Source organism: Lepidochelys olivacea (assembly GCF_965140295.1).
Source record: "Lepidochelys olivacea isolate rLepOli2 genome assembly, chromosome: 8".
NCBI classification, from domain to species: domain Eukaryota; kingdom Metazoa; phylum Chordata; order Testudines; family Cheloniidae; genus Lepidochelys; species Lepidochelys olivacea.
The window spans coordinates 94,134,071-94,151,604 of record NC_140418.1 but is presented as its reverse complement, the minus strand read 5'-3'; the positions used below and the strand labels follow the sequence as shown (position 1 = coordinate 94,151,604).

Genomic DNA, 17,534 nt, shown 5'->3' with positions numbered 1-17,534 from the left:
ATGTCTCTTTGGAGGCTGCAAACTTAATAATTTCCGGGCATATCCAGTGAGGGGGACTGGATAGCTCTGGGGAACTCAGGAACTAGAATTCACTGATTGTTACCTGCAAGGCAAGGTCAAGACTAGCAGAGTCTTGAGGATTTTGCTGGTGAGGTGACCAGACTGGTGTAGCAGGGAGCAGACATGAGATTTAAGCTCCAACAAAGTTATTTCTTGCTGAGGCAGAAAGGTAAGACTGTGGCTTACAGTTCTGGCTAATACTCTGAGGAGAGTGTCCCAGTAGCAAAATTTAGACATATTTGACCCACTGCCTACCCCTCAGAAGTCAATGGAAGCCTTGACATGGACTTCAGTGACCTTTGCAGCAGGACCATTGAAATGGTCTCTATGTACAGAGTGCAGCTGAGGATGTATACTGGATCTTTTCTTCCTAACGATCTCCCTTTTTCTACTCACCAGCCAGAGCCACAGAATATAAATTTGACCTGACAGTGTCTATATCGCTTTAATAATCAGAAGCAGACAAATAAAACCTAAAAGGTCCTGTAGAGATGCAAAGCGACATTTTGTTTTATATCTAAGGCAGATTATTCAAATGAAAACAAGTGGAGCTATATTTGAAGGCATTAAAGAAAGGTTAAGAGATCTCAAGAGTGAACAGCACTCAGAAACCTTTTCCAAGCATTAACTAATCTCAAGACTTCTTTGCAGCAATATCCCTAATATGATCCGCAGTTGCAGGTTCAGCACAATAACAAGTGTCACAAATTTCACCACACAACTCTATCAGTCACCTGACTAAACTAACATCAAATCCCGTTTATATTCAAAGCTAAAATATCCATAAAAATTAAAGGATTTTTTGTTTGTAAAGGAACAAATGAAAGTGGTGTCAGCACGGCTGGCTGTCTAGCCTGTTTTGATTGTCAACTCTTCACCTATGGACCATTTGTCACTATGGGTGCATACAGCACTAGAAAGAAGAGGGTTTGGCTTCCTGCCACTACTATAATGTGGCTAATGCATAATATTAAGAGCAACAACAATCAGTGAATTCAAAGTTATGGCAGAAACCAGGGCAACTGCTCAAATCCGAGGGGCACTATGCAAGAGCAACACAAAAGGCTTAACTTAGGCCCGCAGGGTACCACTTCTCTGCTTTTGCTCAAATGTGGACCCACAACTCAGCCCGCCCAATATATTCATATAGTCAACATGGCCAATCCTACAGATCTCAGTTGCAGTGATATAAACAGAGGGCACCAGGCAGTTCCTGAGCTAGGCTGGTCCTATATTATTTAAAATCTTTAAATACTCTTATTAATAAATTCTTTTTATAGTGCCTTAAGTGCATATATGGAATAGGCTGTCAGTGCCTTGCAGAATGTGGGCATCATGAACTCCTGCAAATGAGTAAGCCCATGATAAACTGTACTGCAAGCCCAAGACAATAAATTGTACTTGCATTTTATGTGCCTCTTTACATGTCACTACCACCCTTTGTCCAGGATCACCTTGTATGAGGCAAGTATCGGGAGTAGCCGTGTTAGTCTGTATCCATAAAAACAACAAGGAGTCCGCTGGCACCTTAAAGACTAAATTTGTTAGCGATTCCTCACATTTTCATTTTGTGTCTTTCAAAGTTTTCCATAGACAAGTTTAATTTTAAATGACATTCTCATTTTGTTTTTTGATGAAACTGCATTTTTCAGCAGGAAAATTGTTTAGTAGAAAAATTTCACCTAGTTCTATACATCAAAATAACATTGTAGAATCTCTTGTATTGGCATAATCAGACTACTGTTAATACCAGCTATTTTGAGTAACTTTTTTGTCCAGTATGTAAATCACATTAAAAACTAAGCTGTCAATTTATTATCGCCAATCAAGTCATTACCAGTATCAATCACAGACAGAGTATTTAAATCCATACCCAGTTTTATTTATCTTTTTCCCCACTGGGAATCACAAAAAAACCTAATTCTGAAACATCCACAATTCTAAGAAATTCAAAAAGTACTAAGGAGGCACTCTGATTTAGGTGGTCAGCATGTACCTCATCTGATTAAAATATATATAATATACATAAAACTGCTATTCAAATTCTAATTTTAGTATTCATGTTATTCAATCAATTTGCAGAAAACAGCTATGCAACACCCAAAATGGGTTGGCAATATCAACTTAATAACCATGTTTTCATTTTTTTCACCTAGTTAATGACAATATTTTGCACTGCTGTAGCACTTTCCACCTGAAGATCTCCATGTGTCTTACAAACATTCATGAATTATGCTTCACAATACTCCTTTGAAATCCAGAAATATTATCACTTTTATAGAGATTGAGAAACTGAGCCAAAGATGGTTTCAGTGGTCTAGCTAAAAACGCAGGGATAACCTATGGTACAGCTGGGAAGACAATTTAGCCTAACCTATGCTTATTCTCTTTCAGTCAGTATAGATCTAAAAATACGCAATACGCAATACGCAACACACCTATGGAAAGTCTGTCCTGTAAAGCTCTGGAGTTTACAGGTACATACTTGCTTAACACAATATTGTAGGTTGTCTTGTATGCATTAGAATATCAGATTATATTGTGAAAGACGCATATCTCTGCTTTTAAATGGAAGCAGCTGTCAAAACAATGAACACAGACTCACTGAAGTCTTTATAAAGCAAAGACTTATTTCTTCAGAATAGTCATTTCCATTGGATAACTGAACTCAGTGTCTACAAACATAACTTCAGGTTGTGCACTTGCTACTCCCCCTCTGATGTCAGTTAATGAACCTGAAAAACACAGATTTTTCCAAATGTCCATCATATCACACTGTTCTAGGTTAGGGCTCATTTGCTGAGATATACATGATGTGACATGAACCAATGAAAAGTAATGAACAAATCAAGTTTCTTCTCACTTTCCCGACCTAGGATTTGAACAGCTAATACATTACCTGAATTTTATACATAGCCTGTCCAAAAAACCTATTCTACTGTGACCCCAGCAGCTTGCTGGCTGTTATTCAAAGCAGTCAGACTTATACATTCAATACAGAAAATGATTAATTCTGGAGATGTTTTACTGCTGTGCACTGATCACTTTTCAGCCACTTCGCCATGACGGATAAAGGGTAACTCCTGCTAGAGCTGGTCACAGAATATACAACATATTTCATGAATATTCTCATCAGTAATGGCAGTGCGTCCTGTTCACTTACATTTGTGGGGATAAGACTTACAAAGTATTCAACCCCTGAAGATTTGTGAAGATGTTTGTGAATCTAGAAAGTTACATGAATGTTGGCACAAATTACTCATCAAAAAACTCAATCCCTAAGAGAATTATTTGTTATTTCCAAAAGTTTCATCAACTGATTTATGGAGCAGAAGCAACACCATGTGACTTAAATTACCAATCACAAACCACAAATAGAGCAATCACAGTATGTAAACAACCCATATGCCAAAATTTGTGTTTGCCTGAACCATATTCGGTGAATATTAAACAAAGAGATTAGGAGATGTGGAATTCATTGCCAAGAGAAAATAAATATTGTTAGTAATGAATAATTTGACCAGCTCTACTTTCAGCTGTACATCTTGGCAAGGGAGGGGACCTCTTTACATCGACATCATAGGTTTGCCAGCAGTGGGTTGTGCACAGTTGTCCAGCAGCCGGCACACAAGGAGAGGCCCCAGAGGTGGGACTGGAGAGCCAGCCAGCTCCCACAGTGTCTGTTACTGCCATGCCCCCACCCCTCCCTACACGTGTCCCAGACTCTGGGCCAGTGGCAACAGGCAGCAGCACAGGAAGCAAGATCCAGGCAGCAGCAGCATGGAGGAAGCAGCTGGAGCCAGTGAGTAGAGTCAGCGGGGTGCTGCCTGATAGGGATTGCGGTGTGGCCGGGGAGAAAGAGGAGCTGGCTAGGGCTAGTCGAGGGAGCAGTAAGCTGGCAGAGTGAGAGCAAAGAAGCTGAGGGAGCCAAGCAGAGGGCTTGGAGACAGGGCTGGGGAGAGGGGCCCACATGGGATATGACTCTCTAAAGGGAGGCATAGCAAAAAAAAAAAGTTTGGGAACCTGTGATCTACATAATGCCTTCTCAGCTACCACAAAGCTCCAATATTATCTTTCCAAAGCTAAACCATGATGTTTAATGTTTGTCTGTTAAATTAATAATCTCCTTTTATGCATTTAAACCAATAGCTCAAGAGTTCTCATAACAAAGTGTCCAATTTATCTTCTCTCTTCCAAAGCATATAATTCAAGGTGCCTAGTGGACTTCCAAATCTAGCTGGGATTTTGAGGGTCAGGTCCCAGTAGTAGGAAGTCTACCCCAAAAGAAGGTTTAGTGGAGCAAGGCACCCAGAAAAAATCACTACATAAGCAAAAGTACAGATGAATCACCAAAAAGTCATCCGATGAAGTGAGCTGTAGCTCACAAAAGCTTATGCTCAGATAAATTAGTTAGTCTCTAAGGTGCCACAAGTCCTCCTGTTCTTTTTGCAAAAAGTCAGAGAATCTCTCTGTTTGAAGAGCATACAACACACAGTTCCAATGCCCTCCAGTGGGCTAACCTCCAGCAACTGAAACACAGAAATAGCAGGATCTGTACTTTATCCTGGGCTATCCCATAAGAAGTTTTTGAAGCCGGGGTGCTGGTCTTGTAAAATTTGAGTTTCAAATTGGGTCTCAAGTATAAAGAAAGTGAAACTGAGGCTAATTTTTACCCTTGTAGAACATAAAAGAAGGCAAGCAGCACCATGCTAGTCATCACTGCTTCAAGATCATCTTCTTTTTATTATTCACATTGATAAGTACTCACTCAAGTAATCCCACTTCAGTAGTGCTATACAGAGGAGTAAGTATGCACCATTGTGAATAAAGGCTCCGCAACCTGACCCTGAATTTTAACTGTAGGATAGAATGTAAAATTATTATGTGTATTATTTCTTTGTTGTTTGTTTTCTCCTTCCGCTCAGTAATATTGCTTTTACCACAATGCATGCAAAGTCTGGAGGAACATATCCTGTATGTGGTTAATAACGCAGCCAACACAACCCCCTTCACCATAAGCACCGTGGTCTCTCTTAAGAATCCTGTTGTGTTTTATGCAGATCCTTGCATAATATTCAAACTATGAGGATGAGCAGGGCATTTAACCTCTTTTGTTCGGTTCAAGATGACACAAACAAAACAGTTAGTAGAAGAATTATTTGCCAACAAAAGAATATCTAACAAAATAAAAACAGTTTTTGCTAAAAGTGGCTAAACCAATACTTCTGAAGTAAAGAATTTAGATTATCTATTTTGAACAACAAAACAAATACAACACACTTATAAAGTAGAAAACTAATAAAGCATAATGCAGTAACTTAGGGTGTTTCTGCATTTCATTTGTTTTAAGAGTGATATTTTTTGAATACACAAAGAACCAGATCTGATGCTTCCTAGGCAGACAAAACTCTACTGACGTTAACAGCAGTTTGACCTGCACAAGGAGCACAGAATCAGGCATGCTTATGATAAATCGAAGTGTAAAAGAAAACCGGTCTTTCATTAAATATAAAGAGAAGTGGACTTACTACCTTTCTTTTTGGAGTCTTTCTTTGCGCTGGTTTTAACAGCCACTGGAAGTTCTGTCTCAGTTGACATCCTATTATATCCTTAGTCTTCTTCACACAGATCCAGTATCTCAGTCAGGCTCATTTAGAATGGCTCTCCAAGAGAATAACTTAGCCCTTCAGATACTATAACCCAGATAGCTCATCTCATTCACTCCTTTTGAGTGCTGCAAACAAACAAACAAACACTAACCGTCATTTTCTGAGTTAAAAAGAGAAAAAAAGTTGTCAGAGAAATCTAAAATGCTTTCTGGGTCTATAGGATAGTAGGATCTGGGAGATATGGGGAGAAGTCACAGATAACTAACCTACATGAATGTTAGTTTTAAAATTTCATGTTTCCAAAATAAAATGCATTACTTAATTGAGTATATAGATACTAAGTCTTGAGTTTTATCTTTTTGTGAGTGCCCTACCTATGCCCTTACTTTCTTGAGCATATACAGAAAAATAAACCTGATGAGCCAGATTCTTATACCCTTACTCGTGTTGAGAAGCATTTTACTCCACTGGGAATCCTGCTGAGACTTTTCAAATAAGGTGCTACCCAGTGTAGCAGAATCTGTTTTTCTAAGTTTTATTGAAAAGAAAATCATGATAATTCTTAGAACTCAGATAGCAATTTTCCCTTCAATGCACTTTGCAATCACTAACTAATTATTAACCCTAATAATTCAAATGCGATAATATTATCTCAGATGGGACCGAGAGAGAATACAACCTGCTCTCAGTTAGGCATGGTGTGTAATCCAGGAGCAACCCAGAGAATGAATCATGAGACTCAGATTCACAACTCCTCCTCTGCTCCTCCCTTGCCCTGGGGAAGGAGTAAATTACTTCACCTCTTTTCATGGAGTCCCTTATTCACCACTTGCACCTGACCAGCTAATGTGGCTGGTGAATAAGGGGACCTGACCTCAGATTCCTCCCACCAGCGGTCTCTTAGCCCACTAGCTCTGCCATTCTCAACCTTTTTCATACTAGGATACCACATTGCAAGAGGAAAAAGTTTCAGGATCCCACTCCCTTTTAGCCACAGAGAAAGGGAGGGTGGTTGTGACCCTGCTGGAACTGTTCATCACAACCCCCCGATTGAGGACCCTGCATTAGACCATGCTGCCACGCTAAAATGTGTACATGTTATGGTATTCAGTCGACAATGTGACCAGGTTGATCAGTTGGCTAGATCATTGTCTTGACAGCAGCTGTGAGGTTACTGACTGCACTTCGGGACAGACCTTGAGTTGGTGGAATTTAAGTGGGTCATGGAGGGACACAACTAGGGTCCAAAGGTTGAGCAACATTTGCTAGCTAGCTAAATAAGTGTTTTCTTCAGGCTAATTTACAGCAGCTACTTTACTGCTCTCCCTAGCTGGAGAAGGCGAAACAACAATTGCAGCAATCTGAGAAGCAGCAGCAGTTGAAACTGCTGGTTCCCCAGAATGAATGGGCAAGAGGATACTGAGGGGTCTATTCTGGACTGGTTTGGGTTGGACAAGTCATGGAGAACTAAAAGGGGCTATGCACAGAAGGGGAATAACATTATCATAAAACAAAATACATTCCCATTCACAGTACCTTAGTAAATGTTTGTATTGAAGTATGTTCTCAAAATACATATGAATTTTCTATATAACTTTTTCTTTTAAACAAGCCTTAAGGATTCTGTTATTGTAGACATAATCAGGTGAAAAATATGGGCCATATTGTGCCACCCATCCTCAGACTGAGTAGTACCTTACTTTGTCAATGATCCAATTTTCTTCAGCAGAGCTACTGATGGATCAAGGAACAATTCAACTGGAATAAAGCTGGCATAACCTGGCCCTGAGATGGGACTGACAATTCAACAGTCTGAGATTCAACTTTTAGAGATGGGACTGAACCTAAACCTTGGTTCAGATCATACCCAAACCTTGGGGAAATTTGACTCTACCTCTGTAACTGAACCTCGCTGCTTGTGCCCACCTCCATTAACTTTTAATATCACAATGTTTTCATAAATCAAAGGCCAGAAAATAAACATCAGGGTCTTAATTACTATAGGTATAGAGTTATGATAGCCTTGTGGAAAACATAATTTTGTGTATTTCTGTAACAATACAAGCACTACTGCAGATAGTCATATACTCCTTGGCTAAACTGTCAGTTTATCTGTTGCATTGATCAATCTGTAACATTATTCATCATTTGTACTACAGCAGTATCTATAGGCCCCATACATGATCAGAGTCTCATTTCTGCTAAGTATTCCATTGTGTTGTCCAAACACATAGTGAGACAGTCCCTGCTCTGAAGAGTTTATAGTCTGAATAGACAAGACAAACAAAGGCTGGCAGACAGGAAGAATTATTGTGCTATGTTAAAGATGGGGAACTGAGGCACAGAGATATAAGCAACTTGTCCAAGGCCACACAGGAAGTCCGTCGCAAAGCCAAGATGCAAAATCAGTCTCTGTCCGGTCTCTTAATGACAAGACAGTCCTTTGGTTATGTCTGCATTGCAATCAAACACCTGTGGTTGGTGTATGCCAGCTGACTCGAGCTCACAGGGCTCAGACTAAGAGGCTGTCTAATTGTGGTGTAGATGTTCAGGCTCGGATTGGTGCCTGGGGTCCCAGAGCCAGATGCAGGGTTTTTTCACTGCAGCGTAAACATTCCTTCCTCTCTATATAGGACTTCCCCTTCTCCCCCAAAAAGCTTTATTCAGGACACACAATTTTGGAATTTCTGTAATGCAATGCCTGCTAAAAAGAAAACAGAGCAACCTATCATTTAAATTGTAAACAGTTTAAACAGTTTGGAAGCATAAACAGAATACACCTTTAGTTTTTAACTATTATGCTTACTCCTCTACTTTTGCAAAAATACATCCTGTTGGAGAAGTTAGTGCAAAAGGTGGTCCAGATGGTGCGGGAGGGGCATGATGAATGCAAAGAAGGAATGGGTAGCTTAGCTACTGAGCCATGAAGAATGCAAAGATCTATTTGGAATCTGGACTCCTCATAAAACAGATCTCCAGTGGAATGTCTGCCAGGCCCTCCCCATGGAATATCTGCCCCCAACTACTCTCTTAAGCAGGTACCACGTGCCCCCTTAACAGGATGGCCATCTTTCTCAGTCACTGTGCTGCTGTTGATTTCTGTACTTCTGGTGGAGAAAAGCTGCAGAGGGGCAGAAATGAACACCAGTGATTTGCTGCCTAGGTTATGGCTGGTTATTACACCAGCATGCTGCAAAGAGCTCCATAGCACCACCTCCCCCTCCTGGTTGGTCACTTTCCCAGGTTGTCACCACAGAAGAAGGCTGCCTGTGGTTACCTGGCAAAGGGCTCCATACCTTGTACATGTTTTCCTTCTTATGAGTTCCTTGAACACATTTCTTCATGAATGATGTGTGTTTGCTCCCCTTTGCATAGCAGAAAGGAGCATCTAGTCCAGAGTTCTGAGTATGCAGTGCAAACAAACTTGTAATTATTAACAAGTTTAGTTCTTTGCAATTTAGGAGATTAAAGCTCTTCAAAACTTGGAATGAATTTGACAGTTTAAATCACTTTTCAAAGCAAAGGGTCTGAAGCCACTTGCACTTTTAAATCTCTTTTAACATTTTGAAATGCTTTAATAACATTACATTCTGTGCACTATCTGAAGTGATTTAATATTCCTGAAGTGTGTCAGGGCTTTTTTTCTTTAATGAGCTCTTCAAATCTGTACGAGAATTATATAACATGCAAGGATAGCTGTTCAAAGTCTGCCAAACTGATTTAAAAATATAAAGTTCCTTGCTCCTCCCCTAGAAACTCTAATGAGTAAGTAAAACATGCAAACAAAAAAGAATCTCTACAACGCCATGATGCCTGTTAAAACAACGTCCTCAGAGAACTTTGAAGCCCAAAGGAACTTTAATTACCTTTCCTAGTTAAGGGAAAGCAAAAAGAGGAGATGAAAATAAGTGAATGGCTGATTGGATGAGAGGTCATTCTTGGAATGAAATTTTTCACCAGTTCCATTCCACTAACGTAAGTGTAGGGGATATTTTCACTTAACATTTTCACATTGTTTCCTTAATATTTTCAGCTCAACAGCACTTATTTAAAGTGATAAGGATAATGAAACCAACTGTCAGAGTGCCTGGTTTTTCCACCCTAGGATTTGGGTTTATATTTTATATCTAAACGTTAAAAGAATATAATACATCCTGCAAAATGCACTAAGAGCTACTTTACTAGACAAATGACAAATGATGAACCCATAATTAGCGCCCTACCAAATTCACAGTCCATTTTGGTCAATTTCATAGTCATAGGACTTTAAAAATCATACATGTCATGATTTCAGCTATTTAAATCTGAAATTTCACCATGTTGTAATTGTAGGGGTCCTGACCGCAAAAAGGACTTGGGAGTGGGGGGGTCATAAGGTTATTTTAAGGGGGGTTGCGGTACTTAAAATAACCCTTACATCCGTGCTGCTGCTGCTGGTGGTGGCACTGCCTTCTGAGCTGGGCAGCTGAAGAGCGGAGGCTGCTGGCTGGGATCCCAGCTCTAAAGGCAGAGCAGCGCAGAAGTAAGGATGGCATGGTATCATATTGCCCCCTTACTTCTGCTCTGCTGCCTGCAGAGCTGGGACTGCCCTCTGGCCGCCCAGCTCTGAAGGCGCCGCAGAAGTAAGCGTAGCAATACCGCAACCCCCCTAAAATAATCTTGTGACCCTCCTGCACCTTCCTTTTGGGTTAGGACCCCCAATTTGAGAAACATTGGTCTCCCCCCAGTGAAATCTGTATCGTGTAGGGTAAAAGCACACAAAAGACCAGATTTCACGATCCATGATGCGAGTTTCATGGCTACGAATTTGGTAGGGTCCTACCTACAATAGCAGCCCTCAAAACAAAGAAAACTTCACAGAAGACCAGAGGGAACCCACATTTGTAGGAATTATGCAAGTTTTAATCCCATAAAAAGCCATGTTAATGAACAATAGATGTGTCATCTATTTATGATGGAGTAGCCCAAATCACAGGCGCCAACTTTTCCCTGCGCTTGTGGGTGCTGAACCCTGCCCCCGGCCCCACCCACCCCCACTCCCTCCCCATTCCAACCCCTTCCCCAAAGTCCCCGCCCCAACTCTGCCCCCCCACCCCATTGGACCCCTTCCCCAAATCTGCGTCCCGACCCCACCTCTTCCCCGAGCGCACCGCGTTCCCCCTCCTCCCTCCCAGCGCCTGCTGCTGCTAAACAGCTGTTTCGTGGTGTCAAGCGCTGGGAGCTAGGGGGAGAAGCGAAGCTTGGTGCGCTCAGGGGAGGCGGTGGAGGCAGAGGTGAGCTGGGGCGGGAGGGCGGGGCGGGGAGCTGCCGGTGGGTGCAGAGCACCCACCAATTTTTCCCCGTGGGTGCTCTAACCCCCGAGCACCCACGGAGTCGGCACCTATGGCCCAAATGGTACTGTTTGTACTGCCGTCAAGTAAGATATAGTAGAAACTCAGAGTTACGAACACCAGAGTTACAAACTGACCAGTCAACCACACACCTCATTGGGAACCAGAAATATGCAGTCAGGCAGCAGCAGAGACAAAAAAAAAAAAAAAAAAGCAAATACAGTACAGTACTGTGTTAAATGTAATCTGCTAAAAAAATAAAGGGAAAGCAGCATTTTTCTTCTGCATAGTAAAGTTTCAAAGCTGTATTAAGTCAATGTTCAGTTGTAAACTTTTGAAAGAACAACCGTAACGTTTTGTTCAGAGTTACAAACATTTCAGAGCTACGAACCATCTCCATTCCCGAGGTGTTCGTAACTCTAAGGTTCTACTGTAAAAATAACAGTCTAGGGCCATTTCCTACCAGAACTTTCATGGGAAAAAGATGTGCATCTCATGCGGCTATCCCAGTGAGCAACATTTTAAATAAACAAACATCTATTTTTGGACAGGTTTACATATTAATTTACTTAAAAATCTAGTCAGGCCATATCCTCCTGATTTGATACATGCTCAAATAAAACAATAGATGTCCATATAAAATCAAATGGCTGAACGTAAACATCTGTAAATTCCAAACTAAACTGCAGTTCAAAATGAGTTCATTGCAGTAATGTCACCTCCTCGCTCAAACTGTAGGTCTTTGTGTAAAGCTGTGTTAGTAAACTTTCATACACTGTCCATATTTCAGCTGTTTATTATCCAGATCAGAATGGCAGTCAATCTGTTCTTCCCGGCAACAGCTTTTATTGTCTCCTCCAATCTAGGTCACTGTTAATAAATACCACAGTCTTCCAACTGTGGGAAGTACTGTGGCATGTGTTTCATCAAAGAGCTGCTTAGAGGAAATAGCATCTCTTCCACTGCTCTCTCTAGTTAAAGACACACAATTTTGTTATCCTTGTTTTTTTAAATCCTATGGTCTTACATTTACCGACTAACAATTTCCTGGTTCTGCCTCACCACTGCCTCAGTCATTATGATGTTATATGCATGCTCCAGATTTTGCTAAAGAAGAGTCATGTGTCTTCACTTTAATAAAATAATGACAATTACTATTCCCCCATTAAGTGCATGCAGCAGTACTATAATCAACATTTTTTTTTAATTAATTGGCTTCTAATTCTGAGAGGAGTACTGAGCCTGTATCCTGTATTGTTCTTACAACAGCATAATACCTAAAGCTTTAACGAAGGAATTTTTTTAGTTGAAAGAGTAGCAGGAGTTGTACATTTTCTACACTGTAAAACTGATTAAATGCATCATCCTTGGTTTTCTTCCTGTACTTGCAAAAATCAAAATGATCGCCTTCAAATAATTTTTTACTTTCACCCACAAGCTACTAGGCTCAGTGCGGGAATTATGAGGTGACTTCCCTGGCCTGTGTTATGCAGGAGGTCAGACAAGATGGTCAGAATTGTCCTTTCTGGCTTTAATATCTATGAATTTTCTTCAGGGATTCACAATTCAAAATGTAAAGGATTTCCCCATCTGCACAAAAGCTGTTTCATGTCTATCAGCATGAAGGCCAAAAGAAAAAAAAAAAAGCCTTTGAAAGGGTTTGTAACTAAGATTGTTTTCACCCAGGTCTTTTGGTTCTCCCCATACCCAAACTGGTGTATGGTAGCTTCCTCCGAGCATCTTCTGGGGAGGAGAAGCCCAGCTCCCCGTCTTGCTTTGACCAAATACTCAAGCTACTACCTTCAGCTCCTGCTTTGCTTCCCTCATGGTTAGAATTCAGTTTCCTTCTCTCTAAGGTGCCCAACTTGGGTGCCCACAAGATAACGGCTATACAGCCAATTCTAGTGGTCTGAAATGAAGTATAATTGGAGAAAGATAAAAAAAATAAAGGGGAAAAAAACGCACAGAACAATTATACAGTAAATGTTCACCAGATAGGAGAAAAAGCTTTGCTAGACAGGCACAAATCTTATGCTATTAAAGCATGGAACTACTATAAAAACTCATGCACATTTGGTAGTCACTGGAGGCACAAATGCACATGCTCTTCATTCTTCCGAAGTCCCCTCACGCTCCTGAGAGAAGCCCTAGAGCTCTTTTCTGGGACAGTCTTGTGGAGTCCCTTAGCAGCTGTTGACCAGAAGATGCCCTATTGAACCCCACCCAGCCCACTTCCACAGATGGTCTCCAGTTTTGTGAGGAGCTTGCTGGAGCAGGCACATATTAAAGCACTACTCTTGTAGAAGATGCACTAAACTAGCCCAGTAGCGAAAATTTAGGGCCTGATCCAAAGCCCACTGAAGTCAACGAGAGTCTTTCCATTAACTTTAACCAAGAGCTAGAAAAGGACGATATGGGAAGGTGAGAGCTTGAGACTCAGACAGAGGGCAGTAGAAATTTGGCAGTGAAGGCAAAAGGAGACTATGAGGTGACAGAGGAAAAAGATGACAGAGGAGGAAAAAAGAACTGAATATGGAGGGGCCTGCGTTCAAGAAACAAATTTTGTAATTGTTACATAAAAAAAGCAAAGACTGCATAAAACGTTGGCTTGTCTGCAAAAGAGAATGATCATGGTTGAACTGTAGGATGTGTTTAGCCTCTTTTTTCCAGTTTTGTCATTTGCCTAATTCTAGGCAGCAGTGAGACAGTCAAACGATGCTGTTGTGGCATTTCAGTATTTAAATAATTTTATTTAAACATTATTTCTTTATAATGCTTAAAAGATATAGCACATATAGTTAAAGGAAAACTTGATATGAGATGTTACAATTGGAAATCCTATAAACAATTTCTTCCCCTCACAAGACAAACACACAACAGTCAAAGTCTTAGGAAGTAAAATGTATACTTTGTGCAGAAAACACGCCTCTGACTTGTTGCAGATTACTTTTTTGTCTTATTTCCTCCCTCAATTTTCATACACTGTGGCAATTTATGACATCCCTTATTTAGTGTTATTATTTATTGATTTGTTTTTCTTATTTAAGTGGCTATTTTTCCTCTAAAATTTTTTAAATGCTTCCTATGCCCCACCCCAAAATCTTCTACCCTATCCTCTGATCTAAAGAAAATGCATTTGTATTATGCTTTCGTTACCATGACTGTAATAAGACATAATTATCTTTCACAGATGGATCATTCTTACTTAGTCTTCCGATATCAGAGAATTACTTTCTTAGCAATCAGGAGTCATAAAAAATAATCCAATTCACTTATTCGCTTGGGATTCTACATATTCTAGATCCATCTGCAATATGAATATTTATTTATTTTAAAAAAACAGCTACAGAAGGTTCATATAGCTGAACCCAGTAACACATTTTATTAAATTTATTGTCGATTATAATCTGCTACATTATCCTAATGCCAAGGCAAATTTGCAGGCATGTAATTCAGATCTACAACTGATTTTAATGAGTGTAGTCCCACTAAAGTCATTTTGCTTTATGAAGCCAGGATCTATAAAGCAGCCCAATACTAAGATGTTTATTACTATTCCAATGCTTGCAACAATAATTTCCAAAATTCCTCCTGCAGGTCACTCTTCACAATATAAAACTTTACATATTTCTTCACTGGTTTTTCTGTGGAAATATGAAATTTAAATAAGATGGTGGAAATATTTTCTGTTAGAAAATGCTGATTCAGTGAAATTAAATTGTTTTGCCAGAACATATCAATTTCATCAAAATTTTCAACAGGAAATTATCAAAATGTTTCATTTCCATAAGGTAGAAGCACTTCATTTTAAATTGATCAGTTCCAATACAATTAAACATTTCAACAAGATAGAAACAAAATATTTTCATTTTGCAAGAAAATTCTGATATTTTGACTTTCCGTCTCAAATCAGGACAAAGCCATATTTTGAAATCTGAGAATTTGCCCCAGGACAGAAGTTCTGATTTTTGATCAGCTCTAGATTTAAGGAATTCACTCAAAGGTTGACATACAGAAAGACCATTTCCCTAGGACAGAGGTGGGCAAACTACGGCCCGCAGGACCCTCCTACCCAGCTCCTGGTCCGGGAAGCTAGCTCCCAACCCCTCCCCAGCTGTCCCCTCTCCCCCACAGCCTCAACTCACTACACCGCCGGTGAAATGCTCTGGGCAACAGGGCTGCAAGCTCCTGCTGGGCAGCGCAGCTGCAGAGCCGCGGCCTGACCCGGTGCTCTGTGCTGCACAGCGGTGTGCCTGGCTCCAGCCGGGCGGCATGGCTGCCTGTCCTGGTGCTCTGGGCGGCGCGGCTGTAGAGCTGCCAGCCACTGGTACTCCAGGAAGCCTGGTAAGGGGGCAGGGAGCAGGGGGGGTTGGATAGAGGGCAGTGGAGTACAGGGGGGTGATCAGGGGCGTGGATAGGGGTTGTGGCGGTCAGAGGGCAGGGAACGGGGGGGTTGAATGGGGGCAGCGGTCCCAGGGGTGCAGTCAGGAAGGGTGGGGTTGGATGTAGCGGCAGAGGGCAGGGATTCCGGGGGCGGTCAGGAGATGGGGGTGTGGACGGGGCAGTAGTCCTGGGGGGGCCGTCAGAGGGCAAAAAGCAGGGGGGTCGGATAGGGGGCGGGGGCTGGGCCACGCCTGGCTGTTTGGGGAGGCACAGCCTCCCCTAACCAGCCCTCCATATAATTTCGGAAACCCGATGTGGCCCTCAGGCCAAAAAGTTTGCCCACCCCTGCCCTAGGGGGATTTGCAATACACCTGAAAAACACTATATCTCCAACATAATTTCAATAAAGAATACTTAAAAATTCCAATACTCAGAACACAGGAAAAGCCAGACTGGATCAGATGCCAGGTCCTCTTTGCTTAGCATTCTGTCTCCAATTATGACCAACACAAGATGCTTCACATAAAGCTGTAAGACCCTACAGAAGGCAAATGTAAGACAATCTGTCCCCCACACTAGGTCTCATCCTACTCTCTAATAGTTAGAGATAGGCTTAGATCCTGAAACATGAGGTTTAACATCTCTTCCAAAATTGTTGATATGACTTATAACAACTCTGCATATTCCTGTTATCTTTATAAATGTCCAATCCCCTTTTGAATCCCACTGTTTGGAAATCCATGGCCACTTACTTCCGAGAGTACCGCTCACTACCACGAGTAGCCCCACTGCTTCAATATCTGACATATCACAGGGCTGACTGCAAGGCAAGAGGGAGTGGAATAAGGAAGAAGCCACTGACTATGGCATACTCGTGCTTGGAAATCTGCTTGGGCTAATACTACTAAAAGCATTACTAACTCCATTCTGTACTTCTACTTCGCTATGAGAGCATGCAACACCCGCTGAGGAAGTAACCTTGTGCTCATGGGGTAGGAGACCCTAGGGAGGTAGAGAGAGGAGTGTGGGCTTGTGCTCTGCACTCCCTCAAGGGATCTCCGGAACCCAGAGGTTGTACTCAGGTCTCAGGCCCTCTGCCCGTGGAAGTGAAAAACGCAGCTCCAACTCTGGGTATGTCTATACGGCGAGTGACGAGGCGACTGTAGCCTGGTAAGCCATACCATTGCTAGCTTTAATCTACGCGGCACAGGTGACGACGGGAGTGCAACGGTGGCAGCACAGGCTAGCAACTCAAGTGCATCCCCAGGTTCCCCGTGGGCTTGAATCATGGTGGCACAGGGTTCAGCGCAGGCTAGCCACCTGAGTACCTGCTCATTGGGGAGCCTGGGTATCTACTTGGGTTGCCAGCCCGTGCTGAAGCCCATTCCACCACATCTACACTATTATTGTTATCCATGCTACCTAGAGCAAAGCTAGCATGGGTGTGCCTACCCATGGTACAATCAACACCTTCATCTGCAGTGTAAACATACCCTATGAGGTGAATCTTTACAGTAAATTTCCCCCTCTTATGGGGGTTGTTCTGCAAAAGGGACCTAAATAAAGTATATATCGTTTTTGTAATCTAATGTTCTGTCACCAAGAGCTTAGAAATCAGCACTCACTTCCAGCCATGGTTTTGGGGTTTTTTTCAAAGCTTTTAAAAGGGTATTACAAATAACAAAGATTAGGGCACAAAAAGAAACATACTTAAAAACTCAACATCATCCCTTTTCATTAGAATAGAGAGGGCAAAAAGGCTGTATGCCCAGGGAGCACAGGAAATCCCACCGATTTGGGTAGCATTTTACTATTTTAGGAATGAAACTGAATTAACTGAATGTCTTTTTCATGTCACTTGTATTACCGCAAGACCGCAATATATCTGGACTTTAATATGTCTATACAGCACTGGAAAAAATTCTAATTTCTGCTTTCAGTATAAAAAAAACCAACCAACCAAACACACACAAACAAATACCACCAAGACATACGTTTCACAAATATAGGACCTGAATCTGATCTCGCTTACACTAGTATAAAACTATTGTAACTCCATTAAAGTCAATACAGTCACACTAATATAAAAACATGGAGTTACATCAGCCTATAATAGGGTAACTTCATTGATTTTAATGGAGGCACATCACTA

At 41.4% G+C, this 17,534-nt stretch overlaps 1 protein-coding gene across 5 annotated transcripts in view; it reads right to left on the bottom strand.

The window, feature by feature from the left end:
* Positions 1-17,534, bottom strand: part of DAB1 (DAB adaptor protein 1) — a 685,851-nt gene that overhangs the window by 178,747 nt on the left and 489,570 nt on the right. For all 5 annotated transcript variants that reach the window (XM_084636865.1, XM_084636866.1, XM_084636868.1 and 2 more), the window contains one exon: positions 5,592-5,794. In XM_084636865.1, coding sequence (XP_084492991.1) covers positions 5,592-5,658 — 67 coding nt within the window. In that variant the 5' untranslated portion in view covers positions 5,659-5,794. The remainder of the gene's footprint in view (positions 1-5,591; positions 5,795-17,534) is intronic.